The sequence below is a fragment of the Myotis daubentonii genome, chromosome 7 (assembly GCF_963259705.1).
Source record: "Myotis daubentonii chromosome 7, mMyoDau2.1, whole genome shotgun sequence".
In the NCBI taxonomy this organism is placed as follows: Eukaryota; Metazoa; Chordata; class Mammalia; order Chiroptera; family Vespertilionidae; genus Myotis; species Myotis daubentonii.
The window spans coordinates 65,042,048-65,060,602 of NC_081846.1; the positions used below are offsets into that span (position 1 = coordinate 65,042,048).

At 43.7% G+C, this 18,555-nt stretch overlaps 1 protein-coding gene across 1 annotated transcript in view; it reads right to left on the reverse strand.

Moving 5' to 3' along the window:
* The window catches only part of KIF5C (kinesin family member 5C), a 153,167-nt gene that overhangs the window by 83,793 nt on the left and 50,819 nt on the right, over positions 1-18,555 (reverse strand). The window contains exons 3-6 of the mRNA XM_059704528.1: positions 11,103-11,176; positions 4,764-4,868; positions 503-551; positions 165-220 (exon numbers count right to left, since the gene is read on the reverse strand). Coding sequence (XP_059560511.1) covers positions 165-220; positions 503-551; positions 4,764-4,868; positions 11,103-11,176 — 284 coding nt within the window. The remainder of the gene's footprint in view (positions 1-164; positions 221-502; positions 552-4,763; positions 4,869-11,102; positions 11,177-18,555) is intronic.

Sequence of the window (18,555 nt, forward strand, 5' to 3'; positions counted from 1 at the left end):
CATTAAACGTCTATTTTTTAACCAGGTGAATTTTAAATGTAAGAAACATGATTAAATAGCTGTATGTGCTTTATATATGTAATATTCTGGGCATCTCATGTACTGATTATTATGACAGTGACTGGAGATAAATTAATTGCACATCAATCACGTTTTCCTCATACCTTTACATATGGGACTCTGTTTTTATCTTCATGAACAGCCAAGTTTGTCTTGGATACTATAGAGATAATAAGGATGACATGCAAAGAAGAAAAGAAAAGTTAAAGACCCTGTATTGGTGGAAAAACAGAAATTGTTACAAAAGATAGGCAAACCTATCTCTTTGGAATATAAATGAAAAAGTTTAAGCCTTGGACGAGAATAAGCAGACAGTCTGAAGGCAAGAGAACACCTCTAATACACTTTCATTAATTCCTTAAGCAGAAATGCTATGCATCAGTTCAACCTCCCTACATTTTAGTTACAGAACAAATAAAGGACAAGCATTTGCGTTACTTACCATCGAGTAAGTCCCTGATTTTGTCCAAGTAGATCTCAAAATAGGAAACCTGTTAAAAGCAAATTAAGTTTGAAATAGAAATGCCACACTATATTACAAAAATATCATTATTAGAACTTACAAAAGCTTTTCTCATGCATCAGCTAAGAAGAGTAGGAAGGGGTCCAGAGTGAAGATTCAGAGCCACAGCGTGCGGAGCCCCGGCCCTCTCTCCTGTATCCCCTGCTTCCCGCTTTGCCAGCCTGCTCTAGGAGTCCCAGCTCAGGGTGGCCACTCGCCATCCCCGCTCATCACAGCTCCCTATGGTTCGAGCCAGGTGTTATTTACATCATGTGCTAGACAGCCACTTACGGGAGGACTCTAGCTTTTACTTTAGATGAGCACCAAGCAAACTTCTGGAGATGACAACAGCTGGAATAGAAAACGTTCTTTGCAAGTAATTGCCAAAAATCAGTAGGCCTTAGCTTATGCCTGATATTGACAGCCTCATCTGACTAGGGTGGGAGCATGACCGAAACATTCAAGGAGGTGGGGAGGGTGGTAAAGGCAGTTTACTTAGAACTATAAGAGCTCAGAAAAGTAACTGGGAGAGAAATCATGATGGTGACAGGTTTAGGGAGTCCAGGAAGGATTTGAACAAAATCTGATTTAATGAAAGACAACTAGCCTGTAAGAGGGAAAGAAAGCCTTCCAATTAATTACTCTCAAATGAATTACAGCTCCAGCACCACCTACATCAGCATCTCCCATAGCATTTGTTTAAATTGCAAAGGCCTGAATCCTACTGCAGTCTTCCTGGAGCCGAATTTCAAAGAATAGGACCCAGGAATCAGCTTCTCAACTCCCCAGGTTGTTCATACGATGGCTAACGTCTGAAAACAAGATGTGATCTTGAAAATTTAATTCACATGTAACCAAGATCCTAGGCCTCAATTTTCCCATCTATTAAACGAAGCCATTAGACTTGATGATTTCAGAAAGTCCCTCTAGGACAGTGGTTCTCAACCTTGGCTGCACATTAGAATCACCTGGGAATCTTTTCAAAATCCTGATTTCTGGGCCTCATCCTCTGGAAATTCTGTTTCTTTGTTACTAATGTTGTAGCCTCACCCTATAACAAAGAAACAGAATTTCCGGAGGATGAGGCCCAGAAATCAGGATTTTGAAAAGATTCCCAGGTGATTCTATGTGCAGCCAAAGTTGAGAACCACTACTCTAGGATTTTCCATTCTGCCTACACGTGCCTTCTGCCTCCCAGGCCAAATGTTCTCTTTAATGTTCATGGGTATTTTTGGGAATCTAAACAAAGGAATGGACAAAAATTATTTTAAACCATGCATATGAGCATGACCAATGGACACAGACAATAGGAGAGTGGGGGAATGTGTTGGGGGACGGGAGCGGGTGGGGAGAGGTCAATGGGGGAAAAGGAGATATATGTCAAACTTTCAACAATAAAGATTTTTTTTAATTATTTTAAAAAATAAAGTTGAAAAAAATAGTTGTGAAATTGGGATGTGATTCTACAGATAAAGTTTCACCTCCACATCCCAGCTCTGGACCAGTCTTGCCTCTAGTCAGGCAACAAGCAAAGACTTTGTTACTTGGCAATGGTTCATTATCTTTCATCTGCATCTCATGACTTCCTAGTATCTCTGAGATCTGGGGTCCCAACTTCAAACCCTGGAATCTCTATCTGAGCATCCTCTCCAGGTTGTCTGTCTCCTTAACAATCTCTGCCTGCTCAAATGTCTGTCAAACTCCTGTTACTGAGCTGTGTCTGCTATGGATACATCTACCTGACCTTTGAGAGACCCACTGCTCCTGTTCCTGGAATCCTATAGGCCTGTGGCTTCTAATCTTAAATATCTCTCCCTAACCCAGCCCTTAATGCAACTAACTCCAACCCATTCTATGTATTCCAGAATTCTCTGATTTTCAATAAGACATTTTTGGTATCTTTGAGATCTTAAACATGTGCCTTTATTTCCATAGATTACTAGTATAGATAAAATTAAGTACCTCTAAAATGCAGTTAGAACTAGATATTAGCAAATCTGGTCATTAGAACTCTGTCTACATTTAATATACGTAGAAAGAGAATCTGAGTTATTCATTTCTTTTTACCACAACAGGTAATGACCACTTTTAATTTTGCCAGTTTTGTCATTTCAAATACTTTGTGAGGCCAGGTAAAAGAAAAATAAATAGGCATTGTTTGGCATTAAGAAAACTCATAATCAGAAATGTTTAAAACCACTGTGGGGCCTACCTTAAGGAACAGATTTTTAATACTGCCTTAATCAAGCCCCTTTTTCTTATTAGGCCTGTCACTACTCAGTCCAAAATATGGAGTATTCCATAGCTAATTTTTATTTATGAAATAAGTAAGCATAACTAAAACAGAGAACAGGAACCTAGGCAGTCAAATTCAGCCCTAGAGACTTGAATGTTGTTCCTCCTCTCCTCCCCCACTTCATGCTGGGGCTGTTTTTATCTTAATAAAATTCTAATGGGAGACCCTATTTTGAGGGCAGTAATTGGTTTAACATCTTATTCCAGGATTATCCCTTAAGAACCCCACAGTAGTTGGAGGTATTTAAATGCAAACAGCCTTAAAGATGCACTAAGCTCCTAAATCTTGATCCCATCAAAGCAACAAGCTTCTGTGTCCTTAGATATAAAGAACCCTGGCAAGAAGCTGCTTTAGCCAACGAAGGGAACTATAAGGAAAAAGATTTGCCAGATGCAATTTATAATTGGGCAGTCATTGCCTTGTTTTTGCATAATTTATGAATGGTACGTGGCAGAAATAAAAAGGGTAGAATTTTAATATAATGGAAAAGTTACTGCATGTGCTGGTCAGATCAAGAGCTTAATCTCAACTCTGCCAATGACTTGATATGTAACTTTGGACATCTGGATCTACTGCTCTGAACTTCCGTCTCCTCGACTCTAAAATGGTGGGACTAGTGGAATAAGGTCTCAGCTTTCAAGGATGATGAGCCTCTTGACTGATCTGCTCAGCTTCACATCTTCTTAGAACTGCCCACTCCTGTCCACTCTGCCCCAGTCACCATGGTGGGGGCCAGTCGGTGATGTGCATCCTGGACACAGCTAACTGGAGCTGGGGGATCACCTACTGCAGGCTGGGCCAGTGAGCCAGCTTCCTGGGGAATTGGGAATTAGCAATAAGGGAATGTGGAGCAGGGGCTGCCATGGTGCACCTCCCCCCCACCCCCCACCACACACACACACACACACACACACACACACACCAAAGAAAGCAAGAAGGCAGAAATGCAGAGACTAATGAGTATGGGGGGGTGGTTATAAAATGCTCCAGAATTAGGTAGTGATCATGGTTATACAATTTTGGAAAGAGACTAAAAACTATCAAATTGTATACTTTAAAAGAGTGAATGTTATGGTATGTGAATTATAACTCAATGTGTTTAAGTTAAAAAGAAAAGGTAGGACCTGGATTTCTTGCTTTTCCACAACCCGTCTCCTCCAGGGCTGCTCTCAGGTTCTCTATCTTAGAACCACTTCCTCTGTTTGATTTAAACAAGTGGCTTTCAGTCACTTGCAAACAAAGAAGTGCCAATGAATATACCCCAAATACCAACATGAATTTAAGCAAAAACATAAGTTCTGGTTTAAACACACAAACAAAAAAACAAGGGAGAGAAAGAGAATTCCCTTCCCCAACATTTCTCAGTGTGTGCTCCTTAATACACTAGTGCAAGGGAGGAAAAACATGCCCAGCCAAGCTGGGAAATGTAACAGTCTCCAGGTCCCCTTTGCAGAACCGCGTCACACAATAGAATATCTAAGCATGTGATAAATGTAACACTGTGCAATGAAGCATGTTCGCAGCCTATATGGCCACATAAGTATTTTCCCTGGTAAACATAAGTATTCATATTTCTATGATTAATAAGAGGGCTGTGTTCCACGGAACACGCTTTGTGGACCCATTCCAATCACATCGTAGAAACCCACAGGGCAAAGGGCAGGAGTCCGGCAGCTATGAAGGTGATTCCATCCAAAAGAGGCCTTTTAACTTATTACCTCAGTAAACCATCCAGACAGCTAAGCATTACCTTAATTATTAAATAAAAAATACGGCTCTGCTTACCACAGGAATGTCATTTAAATGAGAAGACCATCTTTTTCATGTGTACACAATAGGAAGAAAGCTAAGAAACATAATTTTGGGCCCTGTTTCTTTTCTCGGGTCTCAATCAATGACACTTACCTTGATGTGAAACTCCAGGTTTTCATCCATGGAATATATATGGTCAAAGATGTCATGTGCAATCCTTGGGATGATCCCCATGAGCTGAGGGTCATGCAGCTTCCCCTAGTGGGAGAAAACCACAAACACAGGTGTTAGAGCGCCGGAAAACACGTGAGATGAGAAAAGACCACACCTGGGTTTCTTAAACAGAACTCTGTGGAACAGGAGCACCCACGCAGGGACTGACTACTCCCTGGGAGCCACCTGACATGCCAGCTCACCTAAAGTTAGCCCAATAACTCCATGTGTCGGTTTTCTTTCCCAGCAGAGGACAGCTTGTTCTGTGAGGTTGTGAGGTTGCGAAGCCCCACAGTGCTCCTTCCTGCTGCCACTCAAATCAGCGTGCATGTGAGTCGGTGGGTAGGAAGGAGGAAGGGAAGGAAGGAGGATGGCTGAGAATATATGGGTGACTATAACATACTGAAATGTGGGTTTTGTTTTTGAATTTTTACAACCTGACCAGAACCTACAAACCCAAGTTAACCTGCTTTAATGCAGTCACCTTGAGAGCTGACAGATTTATCAATATCATCATTATTAAAAAATCCCTAAGAACCTTGTTAGAAAATACCTTCATCACTTTATAACCCAATCAAGAAAATCCATTTTATTAATTTCTTTTTTAAAATCTGTAATTCCCAGCCTGAATTGTTTCAAATAATATTTGGCTGTTTCTAATCCATAAATCCAAATGTAAAATATTCTCTTATTCTTTACCTCTTTTTTTCTAATTCTATTCATTTTATCTAAGGGATAGAGGAATAGATGGATTCTTCTGCTATGTGAACTATCACTAAATCCATTTTTAAGATCCAGACTTTCAAAAAGATACTAGTAGGATATGAAAGCAATTCCTAAAGAAGAGTTCTCAAGTATTTAAAGAACAGCCTTAGCATGGACCTGGGTGGACAATTCCCAGAGAGACTGATTGATTGATCTTTATCCTCACCCAAGGATAAGTTCATTGATTTGAGAGAGAGAGAGAGACATCAATGTGAGAAAGAAATATCAATCCTGTATATGCCCCAATGGGGACTGAATTCGCAAACCAGGTATGTGCCCTGACAGGGAATCAAACCCAAAACCTTTCGGTGAGCCACCGGCCAGAGCCCAGAGAGTTTGATTTATGCCCACACTGAAATGAATACTCACGTTCCCTTACATGTTAAACAAGCCTTCAGTGCACAAATAGCCTGCAATCTAAGTGGTCACTGGCAACTATATTCCCAGAGAATTTTTTCAGACCCTTTGAAAGTTTTAAAACTCTAGGAACAAATGGACCTAGAACAAAACCCAGTGTGCTCTTTAGTGTTGCAGGGAAGCCCCACAACCTTTACAATCTTGACTCATATCCTTGTTCCAAATCTGCCCAATACCTGGAAAGTCTGCTTTGTTATTCTCAATCAAATCCTCTATTTCCTTCAGGGGTTCGCCCTATAGTGCCTGGCTGACAGGTTGACTTCCAAGCCATCAGCTGAGTTACCAAAAGCAAGAAGTCATGTGGCCCGGCACTGGTTCTGGTCTCCGGCAAAGCTCTCCTACCTGGGAAATTGGGCACTCCTTGGAATGTCTCATCTGCTAAGATTTTAAATCATTTGATGTGTTTAGATTGCTTTTTAGTTTGTACACTCCCTAAAGGCAGAGGTGGCCCATGCATACGCGCTTATCCCCACTGCTTATGATACTTGGTACAGTATCTACTGCAAAGAATTATTGTGGAATTGAAATGCAACAGTTATATATAATGTGCTCAGTGACAATAAACGTTAGCATTCTATTATCCAGTTCATAACAGGCTCTCATTAAGCAGTTGTTGGAGTTTATTTGACCTGAGGTCTGAAACATATTTCTACCCCACACCATTAATATGTATCTTATGAAACAACATCAAATGACAGAGACTGAGCGGCTCAAATGTTGGTCACTTTAATTTGCATAAACATGTAACAAATCAATACTGGACCTCATTTGGCCGGGACCGTGGAAGCAGTGGCAGAAATGACACCTGCGGTGAAAACACAGATCTCTCCTGTCAAACACTGTCACACCATGGGGCCAGTCTTGACTCTGAGTCTAAAAGCTCCCCAACCCCCATTCTCTCCAGAGCTCTTTAATAATTCATCACAATCCTTTAGCTTCTCTTCAGTATCCACAACCAAAGAAGAATGATTGATAATCCAAATATCATCTATAATGGACGGGAATCTGTTTCCCTAGACACTTTCCCTTGCAACAGATTCATCTTCCAATTGATTCCTCGTTAATACAGTACTGACATCCTTTGCTTGCCTTTGTCAGAGAAAGAACCAAGGCAGAACCAGCGGTACGTCTGGGACGTTCCCCATTTTGTTTCCCTGAAGCCTCCACCCCAACATCACATGAGAGGGAAGCACATGTTCATTTGGAGACAGAAGTGATCCCCAATCTACTACAAGCTTAAGGAGTGGGATGCCTGATCTAGCTCATAAGCCCAAGTGTGGTGGGGGCCTTTATGCTAGTGGATTGAGCCTGCTCAAACAATCTGTGTGTGGGGTGGTGGGAGGGGTGGCGGGGGGGGGCGTGTATTGATTTGTGAAGTGTTGAGTGTGTGGTGTATATGTGTGGTATGGACTGTGTGTGTATGCAGAGTCTGGGTGTGAGTGGTGTGTACATGTGTTGGTTGATATGTGTGGTGTGGGGTGATGGTGTGTGTGTGTTGGGGGCGGGGGGTGGTATGAGACAGAGGTGTTCCATTAAGAAGACCTTCACTGCTTCTAGGCTAATTACCCTGCAAATGAAATACATATGTACACACATACCACAAATATTAACCTCGGGCAATCAAAGGTGGTAAAGAAGCAGACAGCTGCCAGAGAAGAGAAAGTTCCTTCAGGTGGGGAGGTATGGGATGGCTTCCTTGAGGAACCGACTCCTGAGGGACGAGTAAGATTAGGGGCGGGCAGAGAGGATGCAGGCAGAGAAGATGAGATGGGAATAACATAGCAAAAGGTACAGGAACCGAGAAAATATGATGCCCATTTAGAGAACAAGTTTCGTTGGCTGGAGGATCAGGGATGGACTTTAATAGCAAAGAAATGTACCACTTCATCATCACACCTCTCCGAGAGAGCAAAAAACATTTTTTTAAATATTTGATCCTGTATAATCTTCTTCAAAAGCATTCCCCACTTCTAAGTATGGCCTTCTAGGAGCAAGTATGAAAAAAGAAACCAGACCCAGGCCTGGGGCCACAAAACAACACTCCCTTTGTTCCAGCCCCGTGGCCTCCTCAGCCTCCCAAGGAGGACATTTCCTGAAACACTTAAGATGGGAAAGCAGGCGACCATCAGCGCAATGCACTCAGGCAGGCTCATTAAAACCACTTGGCAGGCTCTCTCGGCAGCAGGGCAGCCTGTACCCATTCGATGGCCTCCAGGTGTCCCTTTGGGCAGACGGAAAAACACCAGTGTCTCCATCCATCCATCCATCCATGTCATCCTGCTGAAGGCCACGAGGTAAGGCTGAACAACAGGCTGAACAACAGGCAGCCCTCTCCTCCCACTCAGCCAGCTCCCGCAGCACCGCCTCCAGCGCAGGCCCCCCAGCCCAGGCCGTGCAGCTCAGCACCAGCACTGTCAAGGGTTTCATATTTTTACTGAAAATCCACCTTGAATGGCTCCATCTTCAAAAGCTAATCTTTCCAATTTTATGTAGGCTTATCTGTTTGTTCCCCTCAATAGAAGGTAATGGAATCACCACTGGATGCCAGAACAAAAATGGGGGGATTAAAATGAAAACAGCTTTAAAATGTGACAGCTCCGTCCATTCAGGGAGTTAACTTCCCCTCTCACAGCCTCTGAAGGATCACAATGTGTAACTCCGAATGGGACACATGGCTCCTTTCAGGTGGTGCAAACCCCACAGGGTTTCTTTAAATTTAATTGCATCCCAGGGTCCTGGATTTCTTGGTCTCCTGCAGTCGCTACGACTTTACCTTGGGACTCCTCCTTTCCCTCTAAAATATCCCCTACCTTTTCTCCAATTATAATCACCCCCCAGAAAGAACCAGATTAAATGGGGGCGAGGGCACTAGGAAAGGCCTCACGTCCCCCACTCCTTCCTCCTGTAGGCATGAGGATGTGATTTACAAAAGTCACACTCGAATGCAATCAGCCTTTTAAAACCCACAAGGGGAGAAGGGCCACAGGATTTAGGCAGCTATGAGCGTGATCTACACAGAACCCAGTTCCCTTTTGGTCCTGAGTCCCTCTGGGTCCCCAGCACTGCTGCAGCCATTGTGGGGTTCACTCCGTGAAACACAGAAGGCGGAAGGTGCTCGCATTAACGAAATGCCTCCAATTTTAGTTTTAAATTGCTGACACACCTCTTTGCTAGCATTGTGCACCCACTTATTCTCCCCACACATAAACACAACCCAGATTTTATTCTGGAGTCAGGTCTTTCCTTCCATGGTTTACAATTTAAATATCTGATATTTAGCGAACACCTTGCATTTTCCAAAAATGACTTAATCCCTAAGCTAAAAAGGTCGCTTTTGTAACCATTCTCTAAGATTTTGTAGAATTTTAAATAATGCATTTGGGGGAGGTTGTTGCTGTTTTGTATATTATTTGGTAATTTTCCAAAGACCTAAGACTGATTGATATCCTCAGGAGATGCCCTCTCTCTTTCCTATGCCTTCTGACCTATGAAGGAGCTTCAGTCCAGGGCTGCTGGAGTGGGTGGGACTTGGAAAATGCATAACCACAACTCTTCTAGAATCCAGAAGGGTAAGGGTCTGGGACCCAGTACGAGGGGCAGACGAGGGGCGGGGGCAGCAGCACGGGACCCTGGGCCTGCGTGCCAAGTTGTGCTGCTGGAGGAGGCCGGTGTCAGGAGGCAGTCCTGCCCTGCCTAGAGGAGGTGGCAAACAAGCCTCGTGCTTCCTTTCATCTGTGCAGCCTCTGAACCACTTTGTCTCCAGCAAAATGGTGAAAGTGAGTCAACACCACAGAAATGAGATCCCCAGAGTCATACCCCACACTTGAAATCAGTGTGAGCAGAACATCAGAGCCCCGAGGATTTTAGCCTCGTGCCTTTGAAATCTCCTCTTCAATAGGAATGATTCATAAGCTAAACTGATTCTGCAGCAGCCGTCTCCGTGATATTCCCAGGAGGGCACCGTAAATGGAAAAACCTAAGCTTGAAGGATTAAGGCTTCATCTTACCCCTCTTAGAAACTGAATTCCCCCAAGTTTTTCAGTGCAGTTTCTTATAATAACCACTCTTCCACCTCTCTTCCTAGGTCAGGTGGGCCTGGCCTTCAGAAGAAAGATCTGGCCCTGAAGGCCTTGCAGGAGTCCATGGGGGAAAGCAGGGAAAGAAGGGGTTCTGGGGCCAGTCTGTCTGCAGATGTGCTTTGTCTGGAGGACAGCCTGAGCCACAGAGCTGCATGGCTCACAATCAAGCTGGGGTCACACCCTCAAGGGCCCACAGGGGCCAGGTGTGTAAGTGAATGAGGAAGGATGCTGACGATGAGTTCATACTCATGGTGTGCGTGGAGTGGGCTGGGGTAGACCAGAGAGCCCAGCCCCATTCACATGGGCCAGCCAGGGCCCCCACAAGTGTATCATTTTAACAGATACTGCATCAAACCTCTCCTAGTTTCACACACTAGACATGTGAATAGAAAGGTGACCAAGACAATGAAGATCCCTGCTTTGAAGCTTACCCTTAATATTAGGGTGAAATTTTACCTAGTGTTGCTAGATCTTCAGAATTTCAAACCAAATTTGGACAGTTAAAATTGTGTGAAATCATTTCATTTTAAACACTGCCTAAAATTAAAAAAACAAAACAACAACAACAAAAATAACCAATGGGCAGGCCAAACAAAAATATGTCTGTGGGCTGAAGCTGGTTCACAAGCTAACCTCTTTCTTCTCTGACCTACAGTTTTTTATATTTCTGAGGAGACGCCTCCCCAGGGGTCCTCCTTCGGGTAAATGATTTTCACAAGAGATTTTCTGTTAGACGGAGCTCCAGCCCATACGGATACTCACACCACTGTTTAGCCTGTTGATGATTATTTTTAATAAAATTTATCATTATTTTGACAGAGCTATTCACAAAGAAGTTTTTTAAATACTCAACTCCTGAGATTTTATTACTCACCATTATTTTTAAACTCTTAAAAATACCATAAACTGGCTAAACATAACCATCCCATAACCAACTCTATTGCCCAGTAAAAAACCACATGCACCTCAAGTTCTGTTCAGTCTCAGAGCCTAACATCGCAGCTGGCTGCAATCTTACCTCCATGGTGTGCGTTTTTCCTGATGAAGTCTGTCCATAAGCAAAGATTGTCCCATTGTAACCTTCCAGGACATCTGCAAGCAAGAAAAAAACAAATGAAATTAACCCATTACTTTGATCATATGCATATTTTTAAATTACATTTTCAAAATGGCCCATCTCATTTTTCACACAATTGATATTTCAACTCCATTTGCTAAAATTTTAAGTAGAATTGTGAGGAAAAGGGCAGAAATGAGAGCCTCTCCTGCTCCACAAACAAAGAGGAATGGACTCACATTCCTACAGAACTTGTTAGTGTAGAGGGAGGCAGACACACTTCTCCCAGTAACATCAAAATTACAACAGATGTGGAGCGTATACTTTCCTTTTAGTAGAAAGACAGTTTTCTAAGTTGATCTCTGGAGACCTGCCAGGGGAAGAACCATTATCCGTGCCCTGCGTCTCTGGGGTGAGGTGCAGAATAGAATTTCTTTCCTGAAGGTCTGATTTGGGTTGGTTTGAACCCTGGCCCAGGAGGGCTCCTTGGGGAGGTTTCTTGTGGAGACACACCAGAGCCCCTTCAGAGGGAGCTGGTCCAGAGCTGTGGGGCAGGGCTCCGCTCTGTAAACTGAGCCAACAGCAACAATCCATCAGCCCAGACGCCACCAAGGCCCTGACTCAAAGTTAATGCCTCTGTTTTTAGCGACTGAACCCATCAGCACCGGGGTTTCTTTAACGCACTGTGAGCACACTGGGCGCCCGCACAGGGCAGCCGGCTCCCATGGGGATGGGGAGGGTGTGATGCACTGAAGATTATCTGTGGGAATTCTTTCAAAGCAGCAGAGGTCATCAAAATACATTGTGTGCTTGTTTCCCTCGACCCTCCGTCATCCACATGAACCTCATGGGAAGGGAATGGTGCATAATTAATATCCTGACCACCCTCTCTACATACGGGTAGGAGCCTTCATTCCCCAAGGGATGGTGCAGGGAGAGGACCTCACACCCAGCTGTCCTCTTTCAGGGCCAGGAGCCCAGCAATCAGCTCCATCTAGTTCAGGTCCTGACCAGGTGTGTTTGGTTGGTGGGTGGGTCTCTCTGAATTGTGTGATGCCAGTTGGTTTTTGTTGTTTTGTTGGATTTCCTAAAAAATATTTAATATACATTTTACTGATCTGAGGTTACTAAAGTCTGAACTGAGGCCAGCAAAGAAAGTGGGATATCCTTTAGGAAACTCAAGAAAGGAAAATTAAGTGGCAGGATTTTTTAAATCCTAGCAGCAGCCTCAAGAGTTTGCATCAAGCTATATTGAGAGAATGTTCACACGTATCAGACTGCTGGTAATGGTTTCCCTGGTAACAGGGAAAGCAAAAACTTGAAAAAGATGGAAGGGTTGGAGGTTCAAGCTTCAGTTTTCACGAAAATGCCAACTTTTTCAGAGAAAAGATTCCTCAGGGCTGAAAACAGAGCAGAGAGCCTCTACACGTACATGGATGTGATATGCTTTGAAAGACCCAGGAAAAAGGTTCCACGTTTCGGCTGTACTTTCATTTACTTTTTTTTTTTTTTTTTGAGATTGCATTTACTAAAGCTCTGGACAGTGAAACAAGGAAGGCCTCGGATAGAAGAAGTGACAGGAGAGCCGAGGTGGGCTGCTTTGTCTCTGGAAACCTGGGAAAAAATGAGTCAAGGCCGGGCTGCTGTCATCTCCCTGGGGAGTCAGAGAAGAAAAGCAGCTTCAGGGATAAGCCCAGGACTAACTGACGCTGCCCGCTGCTCCCCTGGCTGCACGCCTTGCGGGGTCCCGGAGCTTAGGAGAGGTGAGCCTCTGGGGGAAGAATGGGAGACAGGGAAAGGCGTGGGTGTGCTCACGGCGTGCTTCTTCGGTCGTACTTTTAAAGTTCTATATTCATGGCACAAACACCTCCAGGCAACCAGAATTCTAGCCCCCATCACCGCACTACAGCTTCTATTTCATAGAAATTAAACATCTCCCCCAGACTGAAAGGGCTTCCTCAGCTTAAGCCCGCGTGTAGGAAGCACTCTGGGACCCATTAGCCCAGGCGTTAGATCAGGGCTAAGGGAGCCAGGCCAAGGGTCCAGCTGTCTCTGCTCCCGGGATCGGGCCACTGGCCACCCTACAAGTGCCCATGTTCCCAGGAGGTGGCTCTGAGCAACCTGCCACACCCTAAAGAAAACTCACCTCAGAGCCCGAGCCCTGACGGGAGAAAACCTGCGCGGGCCTTGTCCTCGCAGAAAAGCAATGGGGCCGGGACATCTGAATAGGCCTCCCAGAGCCCAGCCCAGCCCGCCTCTCTGAATCCCCCTCACGCTCAGCAGAATGCAGTCCCACTGACCCTAGGCAGCTGTGGCTCACTGAACACCTGCAGGGCAAGAACTGGGACACGTATGTGAACTTGTGGAGTGAGGAGCTGAGGAGCACATAGAGCTATATACTTAGAGAACCCTGATTGCTTGCTGCTGCTGTTTCAACACTGAGCGCAATTACTTTTATTTTTTTTATTTTTTTTAGGAAAAAGAGAACAAATAAAACCCCATTAGAACAAACTCCACTTGGCCTTTAAAGTCTTTACAATCATGTTACAATAAATTCATTGTTGAAGGAACTACGTCTAGTGCTCAAGGTTGAACGGAGTGATGGCTGCCCTCTATCAATTCAATTCTGAATTAGAAGGTAATCTAAAAAGAAAAGAAAAAGCTCTCTGAACCCAGTGTTCTCTATTTTCTCCCAAACTCTGCGTTGGGGAGGGAGCATTGTTTGTTTATTTGCTTACTCTATGAGTGGTTTATTTCCTCTACGTGGAAAGGAGAGGTGGTGGAGGGGGTGGGGGGGGGCACAAACAATGCATTTGGGGATGGACCACTGAGATGACAGGAGATGGAGGGAGCCCGGAGAACCACCAAAGAAAGAGCTAGCAGGCCTGTGCGAGCGCCACACGGAGCCACACAGCCACCCCACCGCCTCTAGCAGCAACAGTCCACAAAAGGCACTTTCATCACGTTGAGTGACAGTTCCTGGGCCAGAGGAAAGCATTTGTTTCAGAGTCTCTACCGTGACAAAAGCCACAGCGCGGGGAACCGGCTCAGCCAGACAGAACCTTTCTTTGTGACTGGGTCTGGCGTGATGTGATCTCAGCTCACACGACCCAGTCGGCGGCACCCCACAAATACAGTACACGTCCATCTGGGGGCCGAGCAAACCCCAGAGAGAGTCCACTGCAGGCAGGAAGGGACTTCTCCTCTCCCAGGAGGAGGGGGGATGGGGATGGGACACTTGAAAATACTTGTTGCCTCTTCCTGCAGCCTCAAAAGCCAAGTTTTCTGTCCTAGTTTTGCTAATTCTGAGCCCAGGCCTTGCTGGAGCAGAAGAGCTAGTTCGACTGTCAGGTAAGAATTTGGGGAGGGCATCCCTATACCTACACATACACATCAATGTTCCTGAGGAGGCTGCCGTGGCCTCCCCCCAGATTTCCAGGTGAAATGGCCTCTCAGGGGCACCAGGGTCTCTGGCAATAGTGGCTGACACACAAGTCATCCCAGCTTGGAACCCTAAGGCTTTCTCCAGTCAACCAAAGAACACACAAGTAGCCCATGTGCGGAGAATGTAGAGGTAATTGTGCTGAATGCCAGGGCCAACCAGAATGCTGGGCTAACAGCCAGTCTGCGGGGCCGACACTGTACCCAGGTGAGGGCCTGCGGCACCTTCAGAACTGAAATGCATTATTGGCAGACAGGCAGGGCCATCTGGAGGTTCTAGAACTGCAATCTCTATTCTCTCTCCTCTGCCTTCCTCCCACCCCCATTCCTGTCCCTATCTTATTTCAATGCCTGGGTTAACTGTCCATATGGCTGATAGAAAGGAACAACTCATAAAATTATTATTATTAAATGCTCATTTGCCCTGGCCTGATAGCTTAGCTCAGTTGATTAGAGCATTGTCTGGATACCCCAAGTTTGTGGTTCCATCCCTGGACAGAGCACATACAATAATCAACCAATGAATGCATAAATAGGTAGAGCAAATATCTCTCTCTCTCTCTCTCTCTCTCTCTCTCTCTCTCTCTCTCTTCTCTCCCCCTTCCTCTCTAAAAACCAATCAAATAAAAAAATTTAAATTCTTCTTATAGACCTGCCAGAAAAGTGTGAGGAGGACAGTGCAGAAAAATCCAATTAAGTAGACAAACTCAGGCTCAAGTCCCAGCCTCACTACCCCTTAATTGACTTGGCCCAATTGCTTCACCTCAAATTCCTCTTTGGTACAATGGGGAAAATAATGCTTACACCCCATAGACCTGTTAAGATTTAAAATACAGTAACATATGTAAAATGCATAGAGGGTGCCTGATAGATAATAGTGGAGAAGTAAATATATCTCCTTAAGAGTCATATATAACATAATAGTAAACTAGACCTGAAAATATTCTAAGCTGAAATTCTTTATGGGTCTATATTGCCTACAGGATAAAGCCCACCAATTTCAACCAAACTCTGATCCTGTCAAACTTTTTTTTAAAGTCTCATCCCCCTGCACCCTGTTCCACTCTAAGTGGCCCAACATGCCATATAATCTGTGTCTTTATGCTGTTGCTATTCCCCCTGCTTATATAGCCTTTCTCCTGTCCTAGAGACCCAACCTGTCCAAGAAGCCTTCCTTAATTCTCCAATTCCCTTCCATGCCCATCAAAATCGGTATCCAGTGACTTTCTTCTGTGTTCCCATAGCATTTCCACACACCCACCTTAAAACTCATAATACCCATGTGAATGATGATTATGGCTGCATCTGTCTGTATCCTTTTACTCAAAACTTCTTGCAGAGTCTTACATATCTTTGTTACTCCAGTCCCTAGCAGTACCTACCACATGGTGGATATTTAATATGCAGTACTTGCATAAGGAATGGGTGAAAGAAACAACCAAATGAATGAAGTTTAAAGAAACTAGATCTAGAAAACCACCTTCTCCAGCACTGGAGAGTCTACATCTAGAAAGGAACAACTCATAAAATTATTATTATTAAATGCTCATTTGCTCTGGCCTGATAGCTTAGCTCAGTTGATTAGAGCATTGTCTGGATACCCCAAGTTTGTGGTTCGATCCCCGGACAGAGCACATACAATAATCAACCAATGAATGCATAAATAGGTGGAGCAAATCAATCTCTCTCTCTCTCTCTCTCTCTCTCTCTCTCTCTCTCTCTCTCCCTTCTCTCCTCCTTCCTCTCTAAAAATCAATCAAATAAAGAAATTTAAATGCTCCTTATGGGCCTGCATAATTTGAAAGGCAAATGCCCTGAGTGACTTCTGGAGTCTGGGACATAGATACTCTGCTTCAACAATAGTACCCACTAACCATGGTTTTTAATTTCTCGGTATTTATGGGAACCTTCCTAGATACCAGGCTGGTAGTCACAAACCCTATATATAACCTCTTCTAGAAGCAAATTCCACATATTCTCTCAGACAACATTTTGAAAAGCACATTCCAGACAAAGATGAGAGTGTGGGAGATGCCAGGACTCTAGAATCAAATGTTTGAAACACTTAAAAGCCCAGTGAAGTTGAAGGGAATGAGAAAATCTGAGAGAGCATAGAGTTGCCAGTTAAAAGGAGTCTTCTTGATCTCAAAATATTAAGGGTTTAGACAGGCTTGAAAGGAAAGCTCACAGTCCACCGCCTTATCATGAATCAGAGACTATGGTGACCTTCACAGTCATCTGATTTAATTCTTAGAAAAAGGCCCCCACACACCACCTCCCTTTCCTGACTTAAATAGGCTTGTCATGGCAAGAGCTACCTCAGCTGTGACTGCTATCTAAGCCAAGGAATTCTTTCCTACATATCTATGTTTGAGCTTGCTGATGCAGAACTACTTCCCCTCATGCTAGCCTCAGTGGGGGTTAAAAAAGTTAAATCAGGTCTTCATCACTCCCCTCTTCATTTCCTTTCAAGGGAGACTACGGTACTCTTTCTTGTTACAAAATGACTATGTTTATGTAATATTTATGGTGCTTGAAAAGTGTGTTTATTATATCATATCAAGGCCTAATTTTATTCTAAATGGTTTTCTTTGTGGCTCACCATATATTGGGTTTCAAATTATCCATAGTTAGGTCACATCTTCAAGAGCTCCCCAGGCTATTTCTAACATTTCATACTGTAGAAAAATCCAAACACTGAAAGGGACACAAGCTTCTCGAGTAAATAAAGACGTAAAGATTATTATTGCTGTTTGTTAATCACAGGATTTCTTTTCAATGGAGTTTATCTCTAATTCCGATGTCATCTTAGAGAGGGTGGGGATGTATTTAAATGGCCTTCATGCTTAGCACAGCATGTTGTAAATACTATTTGGTTCTGATAATGAAGGGGAGAGAAAAAGAAGAAAAATCCGGCACATATGTGATTAAATAGACTTTAAGAAAGACATGAACAAGTGCAATAAAAGAGGGAAAGGAAGTCTGACTAGGGACAAACTAGAACTATATGCTCCAAAAAACATGTTTAGATAGAAAGAGAAGCAAAAGAGTAGAAGTAAAGAGGAGATGAAAATTAGCACCAGTAGAGGCCCATACTATTAATTCAAAGAGAGCTCAAATTCAGGCATATTTTTTCCTTTTAGTTTTCTCTAAAAATGTTACTGTGAAGACCTTTAAAATTAATTGATATTTGCAAAAGGAACGTGAATAACCATACACCTCAGCAAGGAACATTACATCCCGACAGGCTCCCACGCAGGTTTCCAGGGTCAGAATTAATCTAACAGATGTACCCAGGGCTGATTTTCATGAGTTCAAAGTATTAGGTTAGTCATCTCTGCTGCTAAAAATAAGATCTAACATGACAAGGTATTTTTTTCTTACTTTGTTTTTATTTTTTGCTCTTTAAATCCAGAGCTACCTATAAAGGTGGCAGCATCAAGACATTTGAAAGCACAAATGCCAAAGCATTCAAATTTGAAAGCAAGGATTTAATGATGAAAAGCAAGCAGCAGGAGATGTCCCTTAGCTCAGTGCAGATGGTGAGCTCTGCAAGGCAAGCTCCAACCTGCCCCCGATTGGAAAGGGTGAGGGAGGGCGGCTTGTAAATGCTTCATCTCCCTGCTGTTATTGTGACACAAATCACTCAGGGCCAAGGCCAGTCCCAGAGAAAAGGACAGATCTCCAGGACACAAATGTAGGCTTCAGGCTGCTTATCTGGAGGAACCAATGCCGGGATCGGAGTGAAATGACTGAAAGTGGGTTAGAGGAAAGTATAATTAAGGAATGCTGAATAGCAAAAACAGCTCAATAACCAGCAAGGTAATGTGATTTTATGATGCTGGGAAAAAATTCTTTGATGCTCAAGAATTTTCCACATTTAAGGCTTCTTTCTGAAGAGACCGATGCACAAAATAGATCAACTGAAAATGTACAATTGGAGCATCAGGAATATATATATTTCTCCTTGGAA